General features: G+C 22.9%; 1 protein-coding gene across 1 annotated transcript in view; it reads right to left on the bottom strand.

The window, feature by feature from the left end:
• LOC117183039 (FERM, ARHGEF and pleckstrin domain-containing protein 1-like) overlaps positions 1-21003 on the bottom strand; it is a 47080-nt gene that overhangs the window by 18254 nt on the left and 7823 nt on the right. The window contains exons 4-7 of the mRNA XM_033376191.1: positions 13051-13160; positions 12834-12974; positions 6506-6660; positions 4461-4585 (exon numbers count right to left, since the gene is read on the bottom strand). Of these exons, the coding sequence (XP_033232082.1) occupies positions 4461-4585; positions 6506-6660; positions 12834-12974; positions 13051-13160 (531 nt within the window). The remainder of the gene's footprint in view (positions 1-4460; positions 4586-6505; positions 6661-12833; positions 12975-13050; positions 13161-21003) is intronic.

The raw sequence follows: 21003 nt of genomic DNA, 5'->3' as shown, positions 1-21003 counted from the left end.
GAATTAGAATTCATTATTTCAAAAAAAAATTCCCTGTTCACGCTCGGAACTTATAAATTCCAACTATAAATTTATAAAATATTATTATTTTAAAAAGTTTAAAAATCCTTAAATGCTTCGAAATTTTATTTCAAGATCTTGAAACATCTACATGTTGTTTCAAATTTTTTCAAATTTAAAAATATTATTAAAAGTTTTTCACAACTTCTAAATATCTTTTAAAATTATTCGAATTTCAAATAATTTTTCAAAATAAAAAATTTATTTCAATTTTTCTAGCCATTTAAAAAAAATGTTATCAATCTTCTGAAGCTTTTCAAAATTCTTAAAAAGCTTGTAAGATTTTTGTTCGAAATCTGTCCAAATCTACATTTTGTTGCAAAGTAGGCCGTGGGCTATTTGCACCGAAATTTTGGTAGGAATAGTTTTGAATTTTTTCAAATCTTCTAAATATCACTTCAACTTACTCGAATTTTTTCTAAAAATAATAGACATTCAAGTGTTATTTATAATATCAAAATTCAACAATTTGACTTACAAATTAAGTTTTTTAAATAAAACAATAACAATGTAAGTTCAAAGTATAGTTTTTTTTATTTAGTTGTGAATATTTAATTTATAATTACTGATTTGGAATCAAGAGTCACATATTTCTAAATGCTAATTAATTGTTCTTTTCTTAATTGAAAAATTGCAAATTGCTTGGTTTACAAATGGAATGTTTTAGACTGAAATTTAATCAAAGTTTTGTAAACTAAATTATTATTTATTTTTTTAAACTTCAATCAACTAAAAAATTTTCTTATACAAATTTTCGACTTTAAACGCTTATAACTTTTAATTTTTTGAGTCCTTAAAACTGCATTTTAAAATTCTTTTAATTCAAATGTACGCTTAAAAATCTAAAATGGTTAATTTTTAAAGTGAAACATTTTCGAATTACACATTCTAAACTGAATGATAGCATAATTAAAAAAGATCACAATTTAACTAATTATTTAAAAAACGTTTGAAATCAAAGAAAGTTGGACCCGGTCTATTAAAATTGAAAACAATTTAAAAATATAAAAAAATGCATTCAATTGAGTAAGTCAAGTTAAGGAGAATTCAAAAGAATTCTTTGACATATCTAAGACTTTAAGAATTCAGCATACATTGGTAAGAATTCAGGGGGAATTCTTTGTAATTCCCTAAAATATTTAAATCCCTTACAATTATTAAAACCCTTAGAATTTCTTAAATATTTCAAATTCTGTAAAAAATTAAAAATGGAAATTTTTTAAAATAGTCTAAAATATTTCAAATCTTTTGAAATCGTTTCAAATTTTTTACAACTCTTGAAAATACCAAAGTATTTTAAAAAATACCTTAAACTATTAAAAATTCTTTTATCATTTTACCAAATGATCACTTGCCGTAAAAAAATTCTTGAAATCCACTAAAATATTATAAAGACCCCTAAAATTGTATGAAATCTGATATTTCCTGGAATCCTGAAAGATTTAATAAATTACATTGAGACCTTTAAAAACCACTTAAACTCCTCGGAAACCATATAAAATCCTGTGAAATATTTAAAAATATTTTAAAACATTATAGGTCTGTAAAATCGTTCCATATCTTCCGAAATTCTAGAAAATTTTTCATCCTGAAATATTTTAAGCACTTTGAAGTCCCTTCAAATCAATAACACTAGTTTTAAAAAATCCATGAATTCTTTTTAAATTTCCTAAAATATTTTAAATCATTTTTTAAAATTCTGTTTTTATTTTTAATATAAAATATTTTACAAAGGGAATAAAACAGTATTTCATGTACAAAAATGTTTAATTTATTAATTTATTTTAAACAAAACAAATGTCTTTTCTATTATAAAAGATGACTTTTTAACAAAATATTGGAATTTTTGACAAAATAATTGAATTTCTAACATAATAAATGAATATTTAACCCAAAAAGACAAATTCTCAACGAAAAAGTCTCATAGCTTATATTTTATTTAAAAAAAATGAAATTTATACAACAAACGAAAAGAATTAAAAAAAAAGAATTTGCCACGAATAAACATTTTTCACTCAAAAATAAACAAAAGTTTATCTAAATTATTGAACTTTCAAATTAGAAGACAAATTTTATTTACAAAAATTTAATTTCCAAACAAAAAATATGACTTTTTAGCAAAAATAATAATTTTTCACGAAACTTATGAATTTTTACCCAACAAAAGTGAAATTTCAAACTAAAAAAATTATTTTTTTTTAAAAGGCGCATTTTCAACTAAAAAAATAGCAATCTTAAAAATATGGAAAAGTTACGTTTTCTGTTAAAAAATGAATTTTAAACAAAAAATAAGTATTTTCGACTAAACAGTTAAATTTTCAACCAAAAACATAAGTCACATATAAAAAAATAAATTTTTAATAATATGGATTAACTTTTATCCATGTAGATGAATTTTCAATTAAAAAAGATGCATTTTGAACAATATAAATCTCTGACAAAAAGTTATTTCTTAACAAAGTAATTCAACCAAATTTTTCAAACAAATTAGTTAAATATTCAATCAAAGAAGAATTATTTTTAACCGAAAAGTTGCATTTTTATTTTAAAAAATGAAAATGAATTTTTAATCCAAAAAGACGAATTTTTACCCAAAAAGGATGACTTTTTTGCAACGAAATTGTTAAATTATTGACCAAACAGTTGCATTTTTATCCACAAAATATGAAATTTCTCTTACAGCAAAAAAATTTCTAATTACAAAAAAAAAGTTGAGTTTTCATCGAGAAAATATTCCAGTTGACTTTGTAAGATCAGAATTTAATTTTTAATCCGAAAACTTACATTTTTATTGGAAAAAGATAAAATATCTCCTAAAACAGATCAATTAAACAAAACAAAAAACCTTTAAAAAATTGTTCAATTTTCATCCAAAGAAGATTCCAGTTCACTTTCTAACACGAAAATAAGAAATGTTAATCAATTTGCAACAAAAATGGATCTCTTTTCAGGAAAATTACTAAATTTTCAAACAAAGAATAAAATTTATAACTAACAGGATAATCTTCAAAAAAAGTTGTTGCGTATTTTCAAAATTCTATTGAAATCTATTAAAAATTTCTCGAAATTTTTAAAAATACACTAAAATATTTCAAACTAATTCAAGAATTAATAATAATAATTAATAATTCAAAAATCGGTATTTTAAAACAAAAATCATAAGTGGATATAAAATTTGCAATTTTTGAACATTTTCAGATTATATAATCATTGTTTTTCAGGAAATCAGTTATTGTAAACAATAATATTTGAATTCAAATACAATGACTTTTGATTAAAACAATAAAAATGTAAAATTTTGGATTGCATTACCTTTTTTCGTGGAAAATTGTTATTTTTATTTAAAAAATCATGAGATTTCAAAAAAGATTAATATTTTTTTGAACTATTTTAGGTTATGTTAGCGTTTTGCACAAAAAATTAGTGTTTTATAATTAAAGGCATTATAATCTGAACAAGAATTATTATCTTTGACCAGTTTAAATTACGCTAGGGCTTTTTGTCGAAAAATTGTATTTTTAATTTAAAAAATAGATTTCATAGAAGATTCAAATGTTTTAACAATTTTAGGTTATGTTACGCTTTTACAATACAAATTTGTAGTCCAGGTATTTGAAATAAAAAATTATTCTGATTTAAATTAAATAATTTTTGTCTGAAAAAAATTAACAATTTTGGATAAAGTTTAAATTTTTCGTAGAAAAAACGACATTTTTTTAATGTTAATTTGGTGTTAAGTTGGTGTTTTAAATATAAAGTTACCAGATTTCAACAATTTTAGATTATTTTAATGTTTTTAGTCATAAATTAGAATTTTTAATTTAAAAAATTATATTTCAAGGAATATTTAAAAATTGGGAATTATGTCTACAATTTTCATCAGAAATTGGTTACTTTAAACGAAAATAATTAAATTTTACAGAAGATTTTCGATCTCGAAAATTTTTTTATTATGTTATATTAGTATTTTTCGTCGAAAACTGATATTTTTAATTTTAGAAAAGTCATACAATTTTTCAGATTATCATTTCGACATGAAATTGCAAATTTCTTACAGTTTTTGGTTTTACTGCAATTTTAATATCGGAAATCATTGAATTTTAGAGATAATTTTTTTCTAGCAATTTTAGAAGTAGTGGTTTAATTACGTCTATTATTATATTGTACCAAAATATTATTATAAATTTATTATACTTCTTACATTTTTATATTTATATTTATACATATTATTATAAATAAAATGTTCTTAAATATTATTGCTGTTTTATTATTTTAATAGATACTATGAAAGACAAAAATTTTTCATCGAAATTAATTTTATATTTTAATTTAAGAATTCTAGAAGAGAAAAATAAGAATTTAGAGTATTTATTTTTCTGACTATTTATAAAAATACTTACTGCACGTTTTGAGATTCAAATAAGGCGACTTAGTATCTGCTGAATTTGCCATCGCAACAGTCGAATTTAAATCTTCTAACCAACGTTCTTTTTCTTCTTCATTATTAGCCGCGACTGTCAAATAACTAGAAAAAAAAGAAACAATACAATCAGTGATTTATTGAAATTTTCTAATATATAAATTTGTTCTTAATAATTTCAAAGTGAAAGCGTTTCAAATTTAAGAAAAATTTATGAAATGATCTTGAATTGAAAACTTTCCACTTCATTTCTGAATAAAAGCGTTTAAAATAAAAAAATGTTTAACAGAAAATTCCAAAACTCAAAACCTTGAAAAGAAATTTTTTATATTTAGACGTTTTCATTAGGAGCTTTAACAATTTTATTTTGATTTCAAGAATCACGAAACTGAATAATTTTAGATTAAAATTTCAAAAGTGGAATATTTTCGATTAGAATGTTTAAAAACAGATCATTTAAAATTTAGAGGAATTAAAAATTTCGCAAAAAAGCATTCCAAATTGAATAATTCAAAAGCGAAAACTTTTGTATTTTAATCAATTTAAATTTAAAACTATTAACATTTTGACAATTTAAAATTAAAAACTAAATTGAATATTTCAAAGAAAAATCTTCTGAAATTCTAGAAATACAAATTATTATTCAATTAAAAAAATATGATTCAACTCAAAAATGGATTGGATAGATTTTTCTTAAATAAAAAAACATAAATTCACCTTTATTTTCAGCATTCAAAGTAGAAAAAATTTCAATTAAAAACCTTCAAAATTAAATTATTTTTAAACAACGATAAAAATAAAAATAATTTTAAATGGAAAATATTTAAAAAATGTATACTCCAGAATAAATTAAAAGCAATGAAAAATGAAGACAATCATTTATAAAATTCAACCATTAAAAATGAGCAGATTTTAGAATCAGCAATTACAAATCACCAATTTGAGGCATCGAATAATAAAGTTTTTTTATTTAAAAAATTTTACAAAAAGTTTGAAATTTCAAATTCAGTTTAAAAAAAGACCAACAATTTTTCTATTAAATAATAGAAATTTTTTAAATTTTTAATGTTTACAATTTTGGAATTCTGGATTTTCATGGTAAACGCTAAATTTTATATTTGCCCCTATGATAAGTTTCAATTTGCGATTAAAATTGAAATGGATGCATTTCAAAAAGTATAATCCAAATTTTTTTAATGTTATTTTTTAAACGATTTTTTTTCATTTAAATTTTAAGATTTTGCGTGAAATAAAATTTTAATATGAAATACTTCGCGACTCATTTTCTAAAATTTTAAATAAAGTTCTGATTTAATTAAAGTTTCAAGTTTTCAACGTATACATTTCTTTACTTTTTAATATTTCTAATTACGTTTTATTTAGAGCGTTTTTTTCGAATAATTAAATTTTAAACGGTCATAATTGAAAAATTTCCCATTTTGAACATTGAAAATAAGGTGAATTTATTTTTTTATTTTAAAAAAACTTGTCCAATCAATTTTGATGTTACATCATAATTTTTTTTAATTTAATAAAAATTTAGATTTCCAGAATTTCAGAAGTTTTTACCTTGAAATTTCAATTTAGCTCTCAATTTCAAACTGTCGAATTTTAATCGCTGCGAATTTAAATTTATTAAAATTCAAAAGTTTTCGCTTTTAAATTATTCAATTCAGAATGCTTTTAATTAATAATAATACCCTCTTCATTACTCTGAATTTCAAATTATCTATTTTTGAATATTTGAATTCGAAAATAATCCATTAAAAAAATTAAGCAATTATCCTCTATTGAAAATTTTAATCTAAAATCAATTAATTCAAAATCCGTCCAAATTCAATTGTTTAAAATAAAAAATTTTAGTTTAAAATGGAAGGTTTTCAATGCTAAATAATTTAATATTTTTTTCTTTAATTTCAATTTCAAACGGTTTCAATTCGAAATTATCATGAGAAAAAATGTAGTTGAACAGTGGCTATAGTCTATCCTTTAAATTATTAAAAAAAAGAAAAGAAATATACTTACTGATTGTCTTGACCTAGAATAACAAAAGCAAACTCTGCTCCTGTTTTGTTATCGTTTTCTTGAATCGACATGCCTTTCAGAGGAAGTTGACCATGCACTCGGAAACACTGAGAGGGTTGCTGAGTTCTGGATGTATACAGTAATACGTCCGAAAACTGCCAAAAAATATTAAATACAAAATAAAAATTTCGAATAACTATATATTACAAGTTTTTTTTTTAATTTTCTTTTTAAAGCAATATGTCGAAAAACTGCAAAATAATTTTCAGTTCAAAATAAAAATTTCGAATGACTGATTTCTCTTTTCAGATTTATTTGTTTCTTAAAGTTAAATAAATATAATTTACCTAAGAATCTTGAGATAATTGAAAAAAATGAAAAATTTCAGATGTCAAATCAAAATTTGAAAAAAGTTAATTTTCAATTGAAAAGAAATTAAATTTCAACGGGTCGTATTTTTAACCAAAAACCACGAAATATTTTCTAAAAGAAACCAATTTTCCGCAGAAAACTTACTTTTTTAATTGTAAAATATGAAATTTCAAGATTTTAATCAAATAAGAATTTTATTTTTAATAAAAAAACTGTTTAATTCATTCAAAAAAGACCAAGTTGAAACCAGTTGTATTCTTAACCAACAACCATTATACATTTTCTAAAAAAATACCAATTCTCAGCAAAAAAAAATTTTTTTCAAATTAAAAATATGATTTTTAATGATTTCAATAAAAAAATTTAGTTTTATTTAAAAAACAGTTGAATTCATTAAAAAAATACGAATTAAAAAAAAAACAAGTTGAATCTTTAACCAAAGAAGAAAAGTTTCAACCGGTTGTATTTGAACCAAAAACCATTAAATATTTTCTAAAAGGAACCAATTTTCTGCGAAATAAACCCACTTTTTAACTTGAAGATATGAAGTTTCAAAATTTCAATCAAAAAAGAATGTTATTTTTAATAAAAAAAAACTGTTTAATTCATCCAAAAAATATTAAGTTGAAACCAGTTATATTCTTAACCAACAACCATTACACATTTTCTAAAAAAAACACAAATTTTCTGCAAAAAACTTTCTTTTTTAAATTAAAAATATGATTTTTAAAGATTTCAATGAAAAAATTTTGTTTTATTTAAAAAATAGTTGAATTCATTAAAAAAAAATACGAATTAAAGAAAAAAACAAGTTGAATTTTTAACCAAAGAAGATAAGTTTCACCCGATTGTATTTGCACCAAAAACCATTACACATTTTCTAAAATTTTTTTTTCAAAATAGTGGCATCGCTAAAAAAAAGGTCAAATAGGGGAATCAGTGGATTTTTTTATCAAAATACTGAGAACATGGTGGAATCGTTAAAAAATAGTGTCAATAGTGGCACTTTTTCAAAATAGAGATATCGTTGAAAAAAGTGCCAAATAGGGATAATAGTGGAAGTTTTTCAAAATAGTAGCATCACTCACAAAGAAAGGAAAATAGTGTCAATAGTGGCATGCGTCGATTCTTTTTCAATACTGTTATCGCTAAAAAAAATGTAAAAAGTGTCAATATTCGCATAAGTGAATTTTTTTGCAAAATATTGGCATCGCTCAAAAATAGAAATGTGTCAAAAGTGGCATAAGTCAATTTTTTTCAAATAAAAAATAGTGTAAAATAGTGTCAACAGGTGCATGAGTAATTTTTTCAAAATAGTGTAAAAAAAGTGACATCACTCCAAAAAAATGTCATATGGTGTTAATAAGGGCTTGCGTCTAATTTTTTCCAAATAATTTTAAAATAGTGGCATCGTCCAAAAAGAATGTCAAATAGTTTCAATAGTGTTACAAGTGAATTTTTTCTTTGCTATCGCTAAAAGAGCCAAGCAAGCTCAATATTTGCATTAATGGATTTTTTCCTGCAAAATAGTGGCTAAAAAAATGTAAAAAAGTGTCAATAGAATAGCAACAGTGGCATTTTTTTTTAAATTAGTGGCATCGCTCAAAAATAAGGAAAGTGTCATAAGTTAATTTTTTCAAATAAAAAATAGTGTCAAATAGTGAAAGTAGTGACATGAGTGGAATTTTTTTCAATATAGTGTCAAAACACTGTCATCGCTTAAATAAAACAAAATGTAAAAAAAGTGTAAATAGCGGTATTAGTGGATTTTGTTTCTTCAAAATAGTGGCATCGCTAAAAAAAAGTGTCAATAGCAGGAATAGTGAATTTCTTCAAATAGTGGCATCTTTAAAAAAAGTGTAAGATCATAGTTGCATGAGTAAATTTTTTGTAAATAGTGTAAAAAAAAGGGGCATCGTATCAAAAAATGTCAAATGATGTCAATAGTGACAAGCGTCGCATTTATTTCAAATATGAACATCTTAAAAAAATTGTAAAATAGTATCAATAGTGGCATAAGTAATTTTTTAAAAATATTTTTAAAAAAGTGGGATCGCTACAAAAAAATGTTAAATTATGTCAAAAGTGTCATGTTTCGAATTTTTGCCAAATGATTTTAAATTAGTGAAATCGCTCAAAAACAGTCACAAATAGTTTCAATAGTATCATAAGTGAATTATTTTATTTTAATACTGTCGTCCCTAAACAAAATTTAAGTGTCAATAGCAGCAATACTGAATTTTTTGAAACAGTGGCATCGCTAAAAAAAAGTAGAATAGTGTCAATAGTGGAACTAGTGATTTTTTCAAATAGTGGCATCTTTGAAAAATAGTGCCAAATGGTGCCAATAGTGACATAAGTGGAATTTTTTCAAAAAACTGTCATCGCTGTCAATAGTTTCATTAGTAAAATGTTTTGAAATAGTGTAAAAAAAGTGGCATCGCTCCATAAAAATGTCAAATGATTTGAATAGTGGCATGTGTCGTATTTTTTCAAAATAATGTTAAAATAGTGGCATCGTCTAAAAAGAAATTTTCAAACAGTTTCGATAGTTTCATAATTGAATTTTGTGTTTGCTATCGCTAAAAAGATGTAAAAAAGTGTAAATAGCAGCATTAGTGGATTTTTTTTCAAAATAGTGGCATCACTCGAAAAAGAAAGTCAAATAGTGTCAATAGTGGCATGCATTGAATTTTTACTCAAATATTAACATCTTAAAAGAAGTGTAAAATAGTGTCAATAGTCACAAGAGTAATTTTTTTCAAATAGTTATAAAAAAGTTACATCGCTTAAAAAATAAGGTGTCAAAATTGACATAAGTCAAATTTTCGAAATAAAAAAATAGTGTCATGAAAAAGTCTAAGAAGTAGTAACATCTTTGAAAAATAGTGCCAAATGGTGTCAGTAGTGACAAAAGTTGAATTGATCTAAAAAAAGTGTTAAATAATGTCAATAGTGAAATGAGTAAATTTTTTGTAAACAGTTTAATAAAAGTGGGATCGCTCAAAAAAAAAAAAATGCGAAATGGTGATCATAGTGATATTTGTCGAATTTTTTTCTAACTAATTTTAAAATAGTGGTCAGTAAAGTGTAAAATAATGTTATAGTGGCATGAATGAATTCTTTTTTTTAAATACTGTTATCGCTAAAAAAAAGTCTCAATAATAGCAACATAGTGAAATCTTTTTCAAAATAGTGGCATCAATCAAAAACGAAAGTCAAATAGTGTCTATAGTAGCAATAGTGGATTTTTTTTTCAAATAGTGGCATCGCTCTAAAAAAAATGTCAAATAGTGTCAATAGTGACATGCATCGAATTTTTTGAAATATCAACACCTATAAAAAAATAGTGTCAATAGTGCCATAAGTGAATTTTTCGTTTGGTATCGCTAAAAAAAGCCGAATAATTTTAATAGTTGTATCACTGGATTTTTTTCTTCAAAATAGTGGCATCGCTCCGAAATAAAAATGTGTCAACAGTGTCATTTGTCAATTTTTTTTCAAATAAGAAATAGTTTCAAATAGTGTCAATATGGGCATAAGTACATTTTTTTAAAAATAGTGACATCGCTAAAAAAATTTAAAAATAGTGTCGATCGTTTTATGAGTAAATTTATTTTTTAATAGTTTAAAAAAAGTGGAATCACTTCAAAAACAATGTCGAATAGAGCCATCGCTCTAAAACAGTGTGAAAGAGTTTCAATGGTGGCATAAGCGAATTTTTTGTTTGATATCGCTGAAAAAAAGGCCAATAATGACAATATTCGCACAAGTGATTTTTTTTTGCAAAATAGTGGCCTCGCTCTAAAATAAACAGGTGTCAAGAGTGCCGTAAATCAATTTTTTTTTAAATGAAAAATAGTTTCAAATAGTCTCAATAGCGTCCTGAGTGAGATTTTTTCGAAATAGTGGTGTCGCTAAAAAAAATTGTCAAATAATTTCAATAGTGGCAGGAGTTGATTATTTTCAAATATTGACATCTTTAAAAAACAGTGCCAAATAGTGTCAATAGTGACATAAGTGTAATTTTTTCAAAACACAGTCATCGCTAAGAAAAAGTAAAATAGTGCCAATAGTAGCAATAGTGTATTTTTTAAAATAGTGGCATTAAAAAAACGTAAGATAGTGTCAAATAGTGTTAATAGTGGCATGTGTCGAATTGTTTTCCAAATAATTTTAAAATAGCGAAATCGCTTAATAACAGTGTCAAATAGTTTCAATAGTGTCATAGGTGATTTTTTTAATACTGTCATCGCTAAAAAATGTAAAAAAAAAAGAAGTGTAAACAGCAGAAATAGTGGATTTTTTTCTTTAAAAAAATGGCAATCGCTAAAAAAAATTAAAGTAGTGTCAAAAGTGAAACGAGTCGATTTTTTTTCAAATAGTGGCATCTTTAAAAAAAGATTTAAAAGTGGCATGAGCGGAATTTCTTTAAAAAATATTTTTAAATTGAGGCGTCTTTAAAAAACATTGCCAAATAGTGTTAATAGTGGCATGCGTCGAATTTTTTTCCAAATAATTTAAAAATAGTGTCATCGTCCAAAAGGAAAGTCAAATAGTTTCAATAGTGTCATAAGTGAATTTTTTGTTTGCTATCTTAAAAAGAAAGCCAATTCATGTTAATACTGAAATTAATTGATTTTTCTTCAAAATAGTGACATTGTTTAGTAAAGTGTAAAATAGTGTTAATAGTGGCTTAAGTGAATTCAGTATTTTTTTTAAACAGTATAAAAAAGTGGCATGGCTCCAAAAAATGTCAAATTGTGACAATAGTGGCAAGCATCGATTTTTTTTGTTCAAATATTAACATCTCTAAAAAAATTGTAGAATAGTGTCAATAGTGACATGAGTCCATTTTTTCAAAACAGTGGCATCGTTAAAAAAAATGTAAATTACTGTCAATATTTGCATGAGATTTTTTTCCAAATATTAAAAAAAAGTGGCATCGCTTAAAAAATATGTACATCAAATGGTGTCAATAGTGACATGAGTGAATTTTTTTTCTCTTCAAAGTAGTAGCATCGCAATAATATAGTGTCAAATAGTGTCAATAGTTTTATAAGTGAGTTTTTTGTTTTGTACCGATAAATAAATCTCAAATAGTGTCAATAGTGGCATGAATGGATTTTTTTTCAAAATAGTGGTATTGCTTAAAAAATAAGGTGTCAAAAGTGCCACAAGTGAAATTTTTCAAATGAAAAATTGTGTCAAATATTGGCATGAGTCGATTTTTTTCAAATATGAACATCTTTAAAAATAGTGCCCAATGGTGCCAGTAGTGACAAAAGTGGAATTTTTTCAAAACACTATCATCGCTAAAAAAAAAAGAAAGTGAAAAATAGTCGATTTTTTAAAAATAGTATCATCTTTAAAAAAAAGTATAAGATAGTGTAAAATAGTGTCAATAGGGACAAGCATCCATATAAATGGTAAAATAGTGTCATTATAACATAATTTAATTTTTTTGAAATATTGGTATCGCTAAAAAAATTGTAAATTAGTGTCAATATTTGCATGAGAAAATTTTTTTCAAATATCAAAAAAAAAAGTGGCATCGCTTAAAAAAAAAATATATATATATATCAAATGGTGTCAATAGTGACATAAGTGGAATTTTTTATCAAAATAGTAACATCGCTCAAAAAAAGTGTCAAATAGTTTCATAAGTGTCATAAATGTTGCTTTTTGTATGGTATCGATAAATAAAAGCCAAATAATGTCAATAGTGGAATTAATGCATTTTTTTTGCAAAATAGTGGCATCACTTGAAAAATAAGCTGACAAAAGTGACACAAGTCAAATGTTTCCAATGAAAAATAGTGTCTATAATGGCATGAGTCGATTTTTTTCAAATAGTTTTTAAAAAATTGCATCGCTTAAAAAAATATATATCTAATCGTGTCAATAGTGACATGAGTGTATTTTTTTATACTACCGAAATAGTAAAGTCACTCACCAAGAAAAACATCCACTGCTGAAAGCCTTTGCGACTGTATTTCTGTAAGCAACCTTGTCTAATAAATTTCCGGTCTCCCTGGACTAGATGATCAAAACCGCTTATGTCTCTTTGCAATTCGCAAAGCTGAACGAGATTTTCCTGTAAAAGAGATCAATGCAAATAAAAAATTAAACTCTCTTTTTCTCCTGGCTAGAAATAGTTTCAATAAACTTACCGCTTGATGCAAAATGGTGAAAGCCTCAAGTAGTGTTTCTCCGAGTCTGTCCCTAGCAGCTAAGCAGTCTTCGAAATCTGTGTGATCTTTCGGATAATGATCTAGTAACCCTTGAGGAAAAAAAAAACGTTTACAAATATTTATACTTACAGCAGAGTGGCCGTTTTAATTGACGAAATAAATTCCCGGTCATTTCCCGGTTCCCATACATTTTTCAGGGTCAATTAAATTTACAAAATAGAACACTAAAGCTAGAAAATTTTCCACTTGAGGTAATAAAAACTGAGCTGCAAATGAAAGCACTCAAGGTGGAATTGTAATAACATTTTCAATATAAAAATATATAAATGCACGTTATCATTTTCAATGCTTTGAATTAAAAAATCAATCAATGAACTTTAAAATTTTCAAAATTATATAATTTTAAGGAATTTTAAGCTCGAAACATTAAATATTGAAAAATTGAAAACTTTTTAACTGAACAATTCTCAAATTAGAAATTCAATTATTTTCTTTTCAAATAGTTTAAACGTCCTCGGAAAGCTTCAAAATTTTATTTTAAAATCTTGAGAAATCTAGAAGTTGTTTTAAATTTAAAATTATTTTTGAAATTTTTTCAGAACTTCAATGAACTTTAAAATTTTCAAAATTATATAATTTTAAGGAATTTTAAGCTCGAAACATTAAATATTGAAAAATTGAAAATTTTTTAACTGAACAATTCTTAAATTAGAAATTCAATTATTTTCTTTTCAAATAGTTTAAACGTCCTCGGAAAGCCTCAAAATTTTATTTTAAAATCTTGAGAAATCTAGAAGTTGCTTTAAATTTAAAATTATTTTTGAAATTTTTTCAGAACTTCTAAATATCTGTTTAAATTAATTGAATTTTTTCTACAATTTTCAGAAAATCCTGTAAATTTTAGAAATTTTCTTTATAAATGTGAATATTATTTTAAGAGAATTTTTAAAAAGTTTCTCAAAGATTGAAACAAATTTTTCGCAAGATTCTAGAAAATTTTAAGAAAACTTTCTAAAATTTGCATGATAATTTTTAATCATTTTAAAACTACTAAATATCTCTTCAAATTACTCAAATTTTTTCTACAAATGTTCCTTTTTGTAGATTATACATCAAAATTTAAAAATTTCACTTACAAATTAGGCATTTTTTAAATACAACAATTAAAATTGTAACGTTCAAAGTTGAAAGGCTCTTTGAAATTTTAACGATTTCAGGTTTTCTGTGTTAAACAATTCGGTTAAATATACTTTACTTTTAAATATTTCGTTTCAATTTACTTATCTTAAATAAAAATTGAAATATTGCTAACTATTCAATAATTAATCTTTTTTTGAATTAAAAATTTCAAATTGAATTGGTTTATATTTGAATATTTTGGACTGAAACAATATTTTTAATTTAATAAAATCCTTTAATTAAGAATATATTATTATGAAGTTATTTTTAATCTGAAAATAGTTTATAAACTTTCAGTCACGCGTTCAGATTTGTTTAATGAATAAGACTTCCAAATTGAAACCGTTAAAGTTTTAACGTTAGAATCTGAAAATTCTTAAATTTTGAACAGATTTAAAATCATTTTTTTTTCACTTTTTATTACTTAAAGTACAGATAAATTAAAAAAATTTATTTATTAAATAAAGATTTTTTTATCAAAAATTTTCCACATCGAAGACTTTTATTTTTTATTTGTTCAAGCCTTTAAGAAAGCATTTAAGAATTCTTTAAATTAAAAATTAAAGTGTGAAAATAAAAATCTTGAATGGAAAATTTTTAAAGTAAAAAAAATTTTGGATTACGCATTGTAAGCTAAATAATAGCATAGATTTTGACAAAAAACAGCAAAATAATGTCATACAATTGTTTAAATATTTACTCCAAAAGTTAAGTATTTTTAAAATCTGGTTTATAATATACATTCTCACATAAAATCACCTGAAATCCTTAGAAAGATTTTTTTTTTAAAAACCTATAAGTTTAGAAATTCGTTTCATGTACAGAATTTCTGAAAATAAAACCAAAAATCGAACGACCAAATTTGAAAAACCACTGTAAAATATTTCTATTGCAATCTAAAAAAAATAAAATAAAAATTACATCCTAAAAAAGAAAAGAAATTCTTTGTTGAACCCTTGAAATTGATTGAAATCCTTTAAAAATTTCTGGGAAACTTGTTAATCTTTTTAAATCCCTTGAGATCTTTTACGTTCCTTGAAGTCCCATAAAACTTTTCTATTCTTTGAAACTTTCTGAAATCTTACGAAATTTAAAAATAAAACGGGAAAAATTTGAAAATATTGTGAATTTAAAAAACGAATTTTCAAGAAAAGTTGAAATTTTCACCAAAAAAGATTTTTCAGTCCATAAAGAAGAAAAAATTTAAAATGCTGAATTTCCAAATCAAAAAGATCAACTTTGCACAAATCAGTTAAATTTTCAATTGAGAAGATTAATTTTCGACCAAAAAGGTCGGACTTTCAACAATTTGCTTAAATTTCCAATCAAATATTTAAAGTTTCAAAATCGAAAAGACCAACTTTTTGCCAAAAATAGAATAGTTAAGTTTTCTTTGAAAAAAATTATTTTAAGTTTACAAAAAAAAAAGAAAGAATTTCGTAAAATACAGTTGAATTTTTCAACTGAAAAATATGAATTTTCAACAACAACAAAATTTGATTTTCAACCTAATAACTAATAATAAACAATACATTTTCAGTTATAAAAATTACATTTAACCTAAAAGGCGAATTTTCAACATAAAATAAAAATTTAATAAAATTTAAAATCTACCAAAAAAGACGAATTTTTAAAAATATTCCTGAATTTCTAGCCCAAAAAAAATTAAATATCTACAGAAAAGGAATGGCATTCAAACTGTTGAATTTTCAAGCCAAAAAGGCGAATTTTCAATCAAAGTAATTTTGTTTGCTTTGAAAATTTACATTTTCAGGTAGAAAATTCATTTTTTTGGCTTGAAAAATTAACAGTTAGGTAATAAATTAAACAATTTCATTATAAGTATAACTGTTTTAGTAGAAATTAAAGTATTTAACTGAAAATTTAACTATTTTGTTGGAAATTCTTTTTTTTTTATAATTTTTTTATATGGAAATTAAATTAATCCTTTCTTGGTTTATAATTTATCCTTTATAAGTACAAAACTCAACTATTTGAGTAGAAAATTAATCTTGTTTGTTGAAAAATCATCATTTTGTTTTACGATTCAACTTTTTTTTAAAGGCCCTTTTTTAGTTTAATTAAAATGAATGGAAATAAGTTTTTTCGGTTTAAAAGTCTATTGGCTTTTAAAACATTCGACTTTTTAATTTGAATTTGTTAAAATTTGCTTTAAAATAATAAAAAAATTGGTAGAAAATTAATCTTCTTGGTTGAAAATTCACCTATTTGGTTAATGATTCAACTATTTTGTTAAAAATAAATATTTTTTCGTTGAATGCAGCTTTATTGTTTGTTGAAACGCAATTTGTTCAACAGAAAATTTACCTATTCCATTTTCGATTGAAAAATCATATTTTTAAGATGAAAATTTAACTATTTGATTACAAATTCATGTTTTTGGGCTAAAAAATTAAACTATTTTGTTGAAAATTCATCTTTATATGTCTATAAATGATTAAAATTCGGTTAAAAGTTCATTTTTTACATTAAAAAGGCTATTATTAAATTTTTGGCAAATAACTGTTCTTCTTTGGGGTAAAAATGTTGTTATTTGGTTTAAAATTTAATTATATTGTTTAAAAATTCAACTTTTTTTTTTAAATTCAAACTTCTTAGTTGGAAATTCTTCTTTTTGGATTAAAAATTTCAAAACAATTTGATTGAAATTTGCTCTCTTTCCTGACTACAACTTTTTTTTCATTGAACATTTCAACTATCTTTTTGAAAATAGTTTTGGCTCGAAAATTTCACAATTTGGTAGAAAATTTATGTATTTTATCAAAAAAATTATCTTTTTGGGTAGAAAATATATTCGTTAAATTCAACTGTTTTTTTATTATAAACTTTTTTGTAAAAATATTAATTACTATTTCATTTTTTTTTAAACTAATATTCACGGGTTGAAAAATCAACTGTTTTTACATAAAATTCTTCTTTTTTGGCGGATATTAAATTTTTGTCTGTTAAAAATCAAGTATTTTGTTGAAAATTTATATTCTTGGCTTGAAAATTCAACTGTTTTATAAAAAAAATGATATTTTTGGCTTCAAAATTCATTGTTTAAGGCATTTAGTTGAAAATATATGTAATTTATTGAAAAATTTATTTTTCGCTACAAAAAAATAATAATCTTGGTTGAAAACTCAACTCTTTGGTTAAAAATTTACGCATTTTGTTTAAAATTCTTCCGTTTCTGGTAGAAAGTTAATCTTCTTAGTTGAAAATTCCTCCTTTTGGCTTACAAATTAAAAAACTTTGTTTAAAATTGATTTCCTTTCTCGGCTACTTCTTTTTTATTTCAAATATTAAATATTTTGCCAAACATACGAAAATTTCACCATTTGGTCGAAAATTTTTGGTAAAAAATGGATCTTTTTTGGTTTAAAAATTCAACTATTTGGTGAAAATTAGCGTATTTTCTTGAAAATTGTTCTTTTTTGGTAGATTATTGATTTATTTTGTTTAAAAATCAAGTATTTTGTTGAGAAATCATCTTTGATCGTTAAATCCAACTGTTTAAACAAAAATTCGCTTTTTTGTTATTAAAAATTATTTTTTTAACTGAAAATTTACCTCTTTTATTGAAAATTCAACGGGTTGGTTTTAAACGATTTTTGTCTTCAAAAAATTAATATTCTCGGGTGGAAAATTCAAATGTCTCATAAAAAATTAATATTTTCGGCTTGAAAATTTTCATATTTTGTTGAAAATTCTTCTTTTCTACTAGAAAATTATTATTCTCAGTTGAAAATTCCTCCTTTTGGCAAAAAAAAATAGGCAATTTGATTGAAATTTATTTTCTTACCTGACTAAATACTTGTTTTCATTGAAAGTTTCAACTATTTTGTGAAAAATAGTTTTGACTCGAAACTTTCATAATTTGGTAGAAAATTTAATTATTTGCTCGAAGAATTATATATTTTGTTGCAAGTTTATCTTTTTTTGTAAAAAATCAATTTTTTTGTTCAATAAAACTTTTTTTTGTTTGCCAAAAATTAAGTATTTTGTTGAAAATTGGTCTTTCTTTTATAAATCAAAACGTTTTTTTTTTTTTAATCAAATCTTTTTGTTGAAATATTAACTACTATATTATTTTTCTTTGAAAATTTATCTTTTCAGGTTAAAATTCTACTACTTAGTTATTTTATTTATTCGGTTTGATTTATAATTTTATTAAAAAATTTACTTTTGTTAAAAAGTAATTTTTTAACTCAAGCTAGAAAAGTTAGAAATGTATGTAATTTTATTAAAAATTCCTATTTTTGGTTAAAAAAAAAAATCTTGGTTGAAAACTGAAATCTTCCGTTAAAAATGTAATGTTTTTAGTTAGAAAATTCAACATTTTTTATGAAACTTATTTTCTTTATTGATTAACAAATCTCTCTTGATAGAAAACTTCATATTTCAGGTTAAAAATTCAACTTCTTTGTTGAAATTTGGACCTATTTCTTAAAATTTTTTTTTAGACTGAAAATAAAAAATTTTAATTAAAGAAATCGTTTTATTTGTTGAGAAAAATTAGTTTTTTAACTGAAAATTCAACTCATTAGTTCCAAATTAACTTTTTTGTGGAAAATTTATACTCTCGGTTTGTAAATTCGACTTCTTTACAAAAAATTTATCTTTTTGACTTGAAAATTCATTGCTCAAACTATTTAGTTAAAATTGTATGTGATTTATTAAAAATTCGTCTTTTTGTTAAAAAATAATAATATTCTTGGTTAAAAACTCAAATATTTGTTTAAAAATTTATGTATTTTTTTGAAAATTCTTCTTTTTCTGGTAGAAAAATTAACCTTCTGAAGTCAAAAATTAATTTTTTTTATTGAACATTTAATTATATGCTTAAAAATAAACTGTTTCATTGAAAGATAATATTTATGGCTTTTTTTATGAAATTTATTTTCTTCGCTGATCAAAAAATCTCACTTGGTAGAAAACTTCATTTTTTCATGTTAAAAATTCCACTTCTTCGTTGAAATTTGAACTAATTTCTTACATTTTTTTTTAAATTCATAATTTTATTTAAAAATCAGTTTTTTTGTTACTAAAATTTATTTTTAAACAGAAAAATCAACTGACTGATTGAAAATTAACTTTTTTGTTGAAAATTTATATTCTACGGTTAAAAATTCAATTGTTTTATAAAAAAAAATGATCTTTTTGGCTTCTAAATTAATTGTTCAAACTATTTAGTTAAAATTGTATGTGATTTATTAAAAACTCATCTTTTTGTTAAAAAAAAAAAAAAATAATAATAATAGATCTTTGATGAAAAGTCAACTCTTTCATTAAAAATTTACGTATTATGTTGAAAATTCTTCTTTGTTTGCTAGAAAAATATTTTTCTTGGTTGAATATTCATTTTTTTTCATTGACAAAGTAATTATTATATATTGAAAATTCAACTGCTTTATAAAAAATGTATATTTTTGGCTTAAAAAATTCATTGCTCAAACTATTCAGTTGAAGACGTATCTAATTTAATAAAAATTCTTATTTGTTGGTTAAAAATTCACTTTTTTTTAAATTCTTCTTTTTTTGGTAAAAAAAATGAATCTTCTTAGTTTAAAAATTAATGTTTTTCATTGAAAATTTAATTACATGCTTAAAAATTGAACTGTTTTATTGAAAGGTAATATTTCTGGCTAAGAAAACCAAAATTTTTTATAAAATTGATTTTCTTTATTGATTACAAAATTTCTCATAGTAAAAAACTTCGTTTTTCCAGGTTCGAAATTCAACTTTTTCGTTGAAATTTGAACTAATTTTTTTTATTTTATTTTTTAGGCTGAAAATTAAAAAATCGTTTTTTGTTGTTCCTAAAAATTAGTTCTTTAAATGAAAATTCAATTGATTGGTAGTAAATTAACTTTTTTGTTGAACATTGATGTTCTCGGATTGCAAATTCAACTGCTTTATAAAAAATACATATTATTATCTTGAAAAATTTATTGCTCAATCTATTTGGTTGAAAATTGATGTAATTTGTCAAAAATTCTTATTTTTAGTAAAAAAAAATCAATAATCTTGGTTGAAAACTCAACTCTTTCGTAAAAATTTACGTATTTTGTTGAAAATTCTTCTTTTTTTATAAAAAATTAATCTTCTTGGTTGAAAAATTAATTTTTTTCATTCAAAATTTAACTATTTTATTGAAAATTCAACTAATTTCTTGTAAACTAACTTTTCTGTTGAAAATTTATGTTCTGGGTTTACAAATTTAACTACTTAATATCAAATTTATATTTTTGGCATGGAAATCCATTGCTCAAACTATTTAGTTGAAAATGAATGTAATTTGTTAAAAATTACTATTTTTTATTAAAAATGTAGGTATTTTCTTTAAAAATTCTTCTTTTCTGGTAAAAAGAAAATCTTCTTAGTTTAAAAATTAATGTTTTTCATTGAAAATTTAATTATTTGTTTAGACTTTAAACTGTTTTATTGAAAGGTTTTTATGAACATTTTTTATGAAATTTTTATTTCTTGATTAAAAAATCTCACTGGGTAGAAATATTTGTTTCTTTTCAGGTTAAAAATTAAACTTCTTCGTTGAAATTTGAACTAATTTCTTAAAAAATTATTTTTTGAAGATTCAAAATTTTATTTAAATATTCTTGTTTATTTCGTATGTATTTTTAATTAGTTTTTAAACTAAAAATTCAAATGATTGGTTGTAAATTCACTTTTTGTTGAACATTTCTATTATTAAGTTGAAAATTCAACTGCTTTATAACAAATATATAT

Source organism: Belonocnema kinseyi, chromosome 2 (assembly GCF_010883055.1).
Source record: "Belonocnema kinseyi isolate 2016_QV_RU_SX_M_011 chromosome 2, B_treatae_v1, whole genome shotgun sequence".
In the NCBI taxonomy this organism is placed as follows: domain Eukaryota; kingdom Metazoa; phylum Arthropoda; class Insecta; order Hymenoptera; family Cynipidae; genus Belonocnema; species Belonocnema kinseyi.
This window is presented reverse-complemented; position numbering and strand designations above follow the sequence as displayed.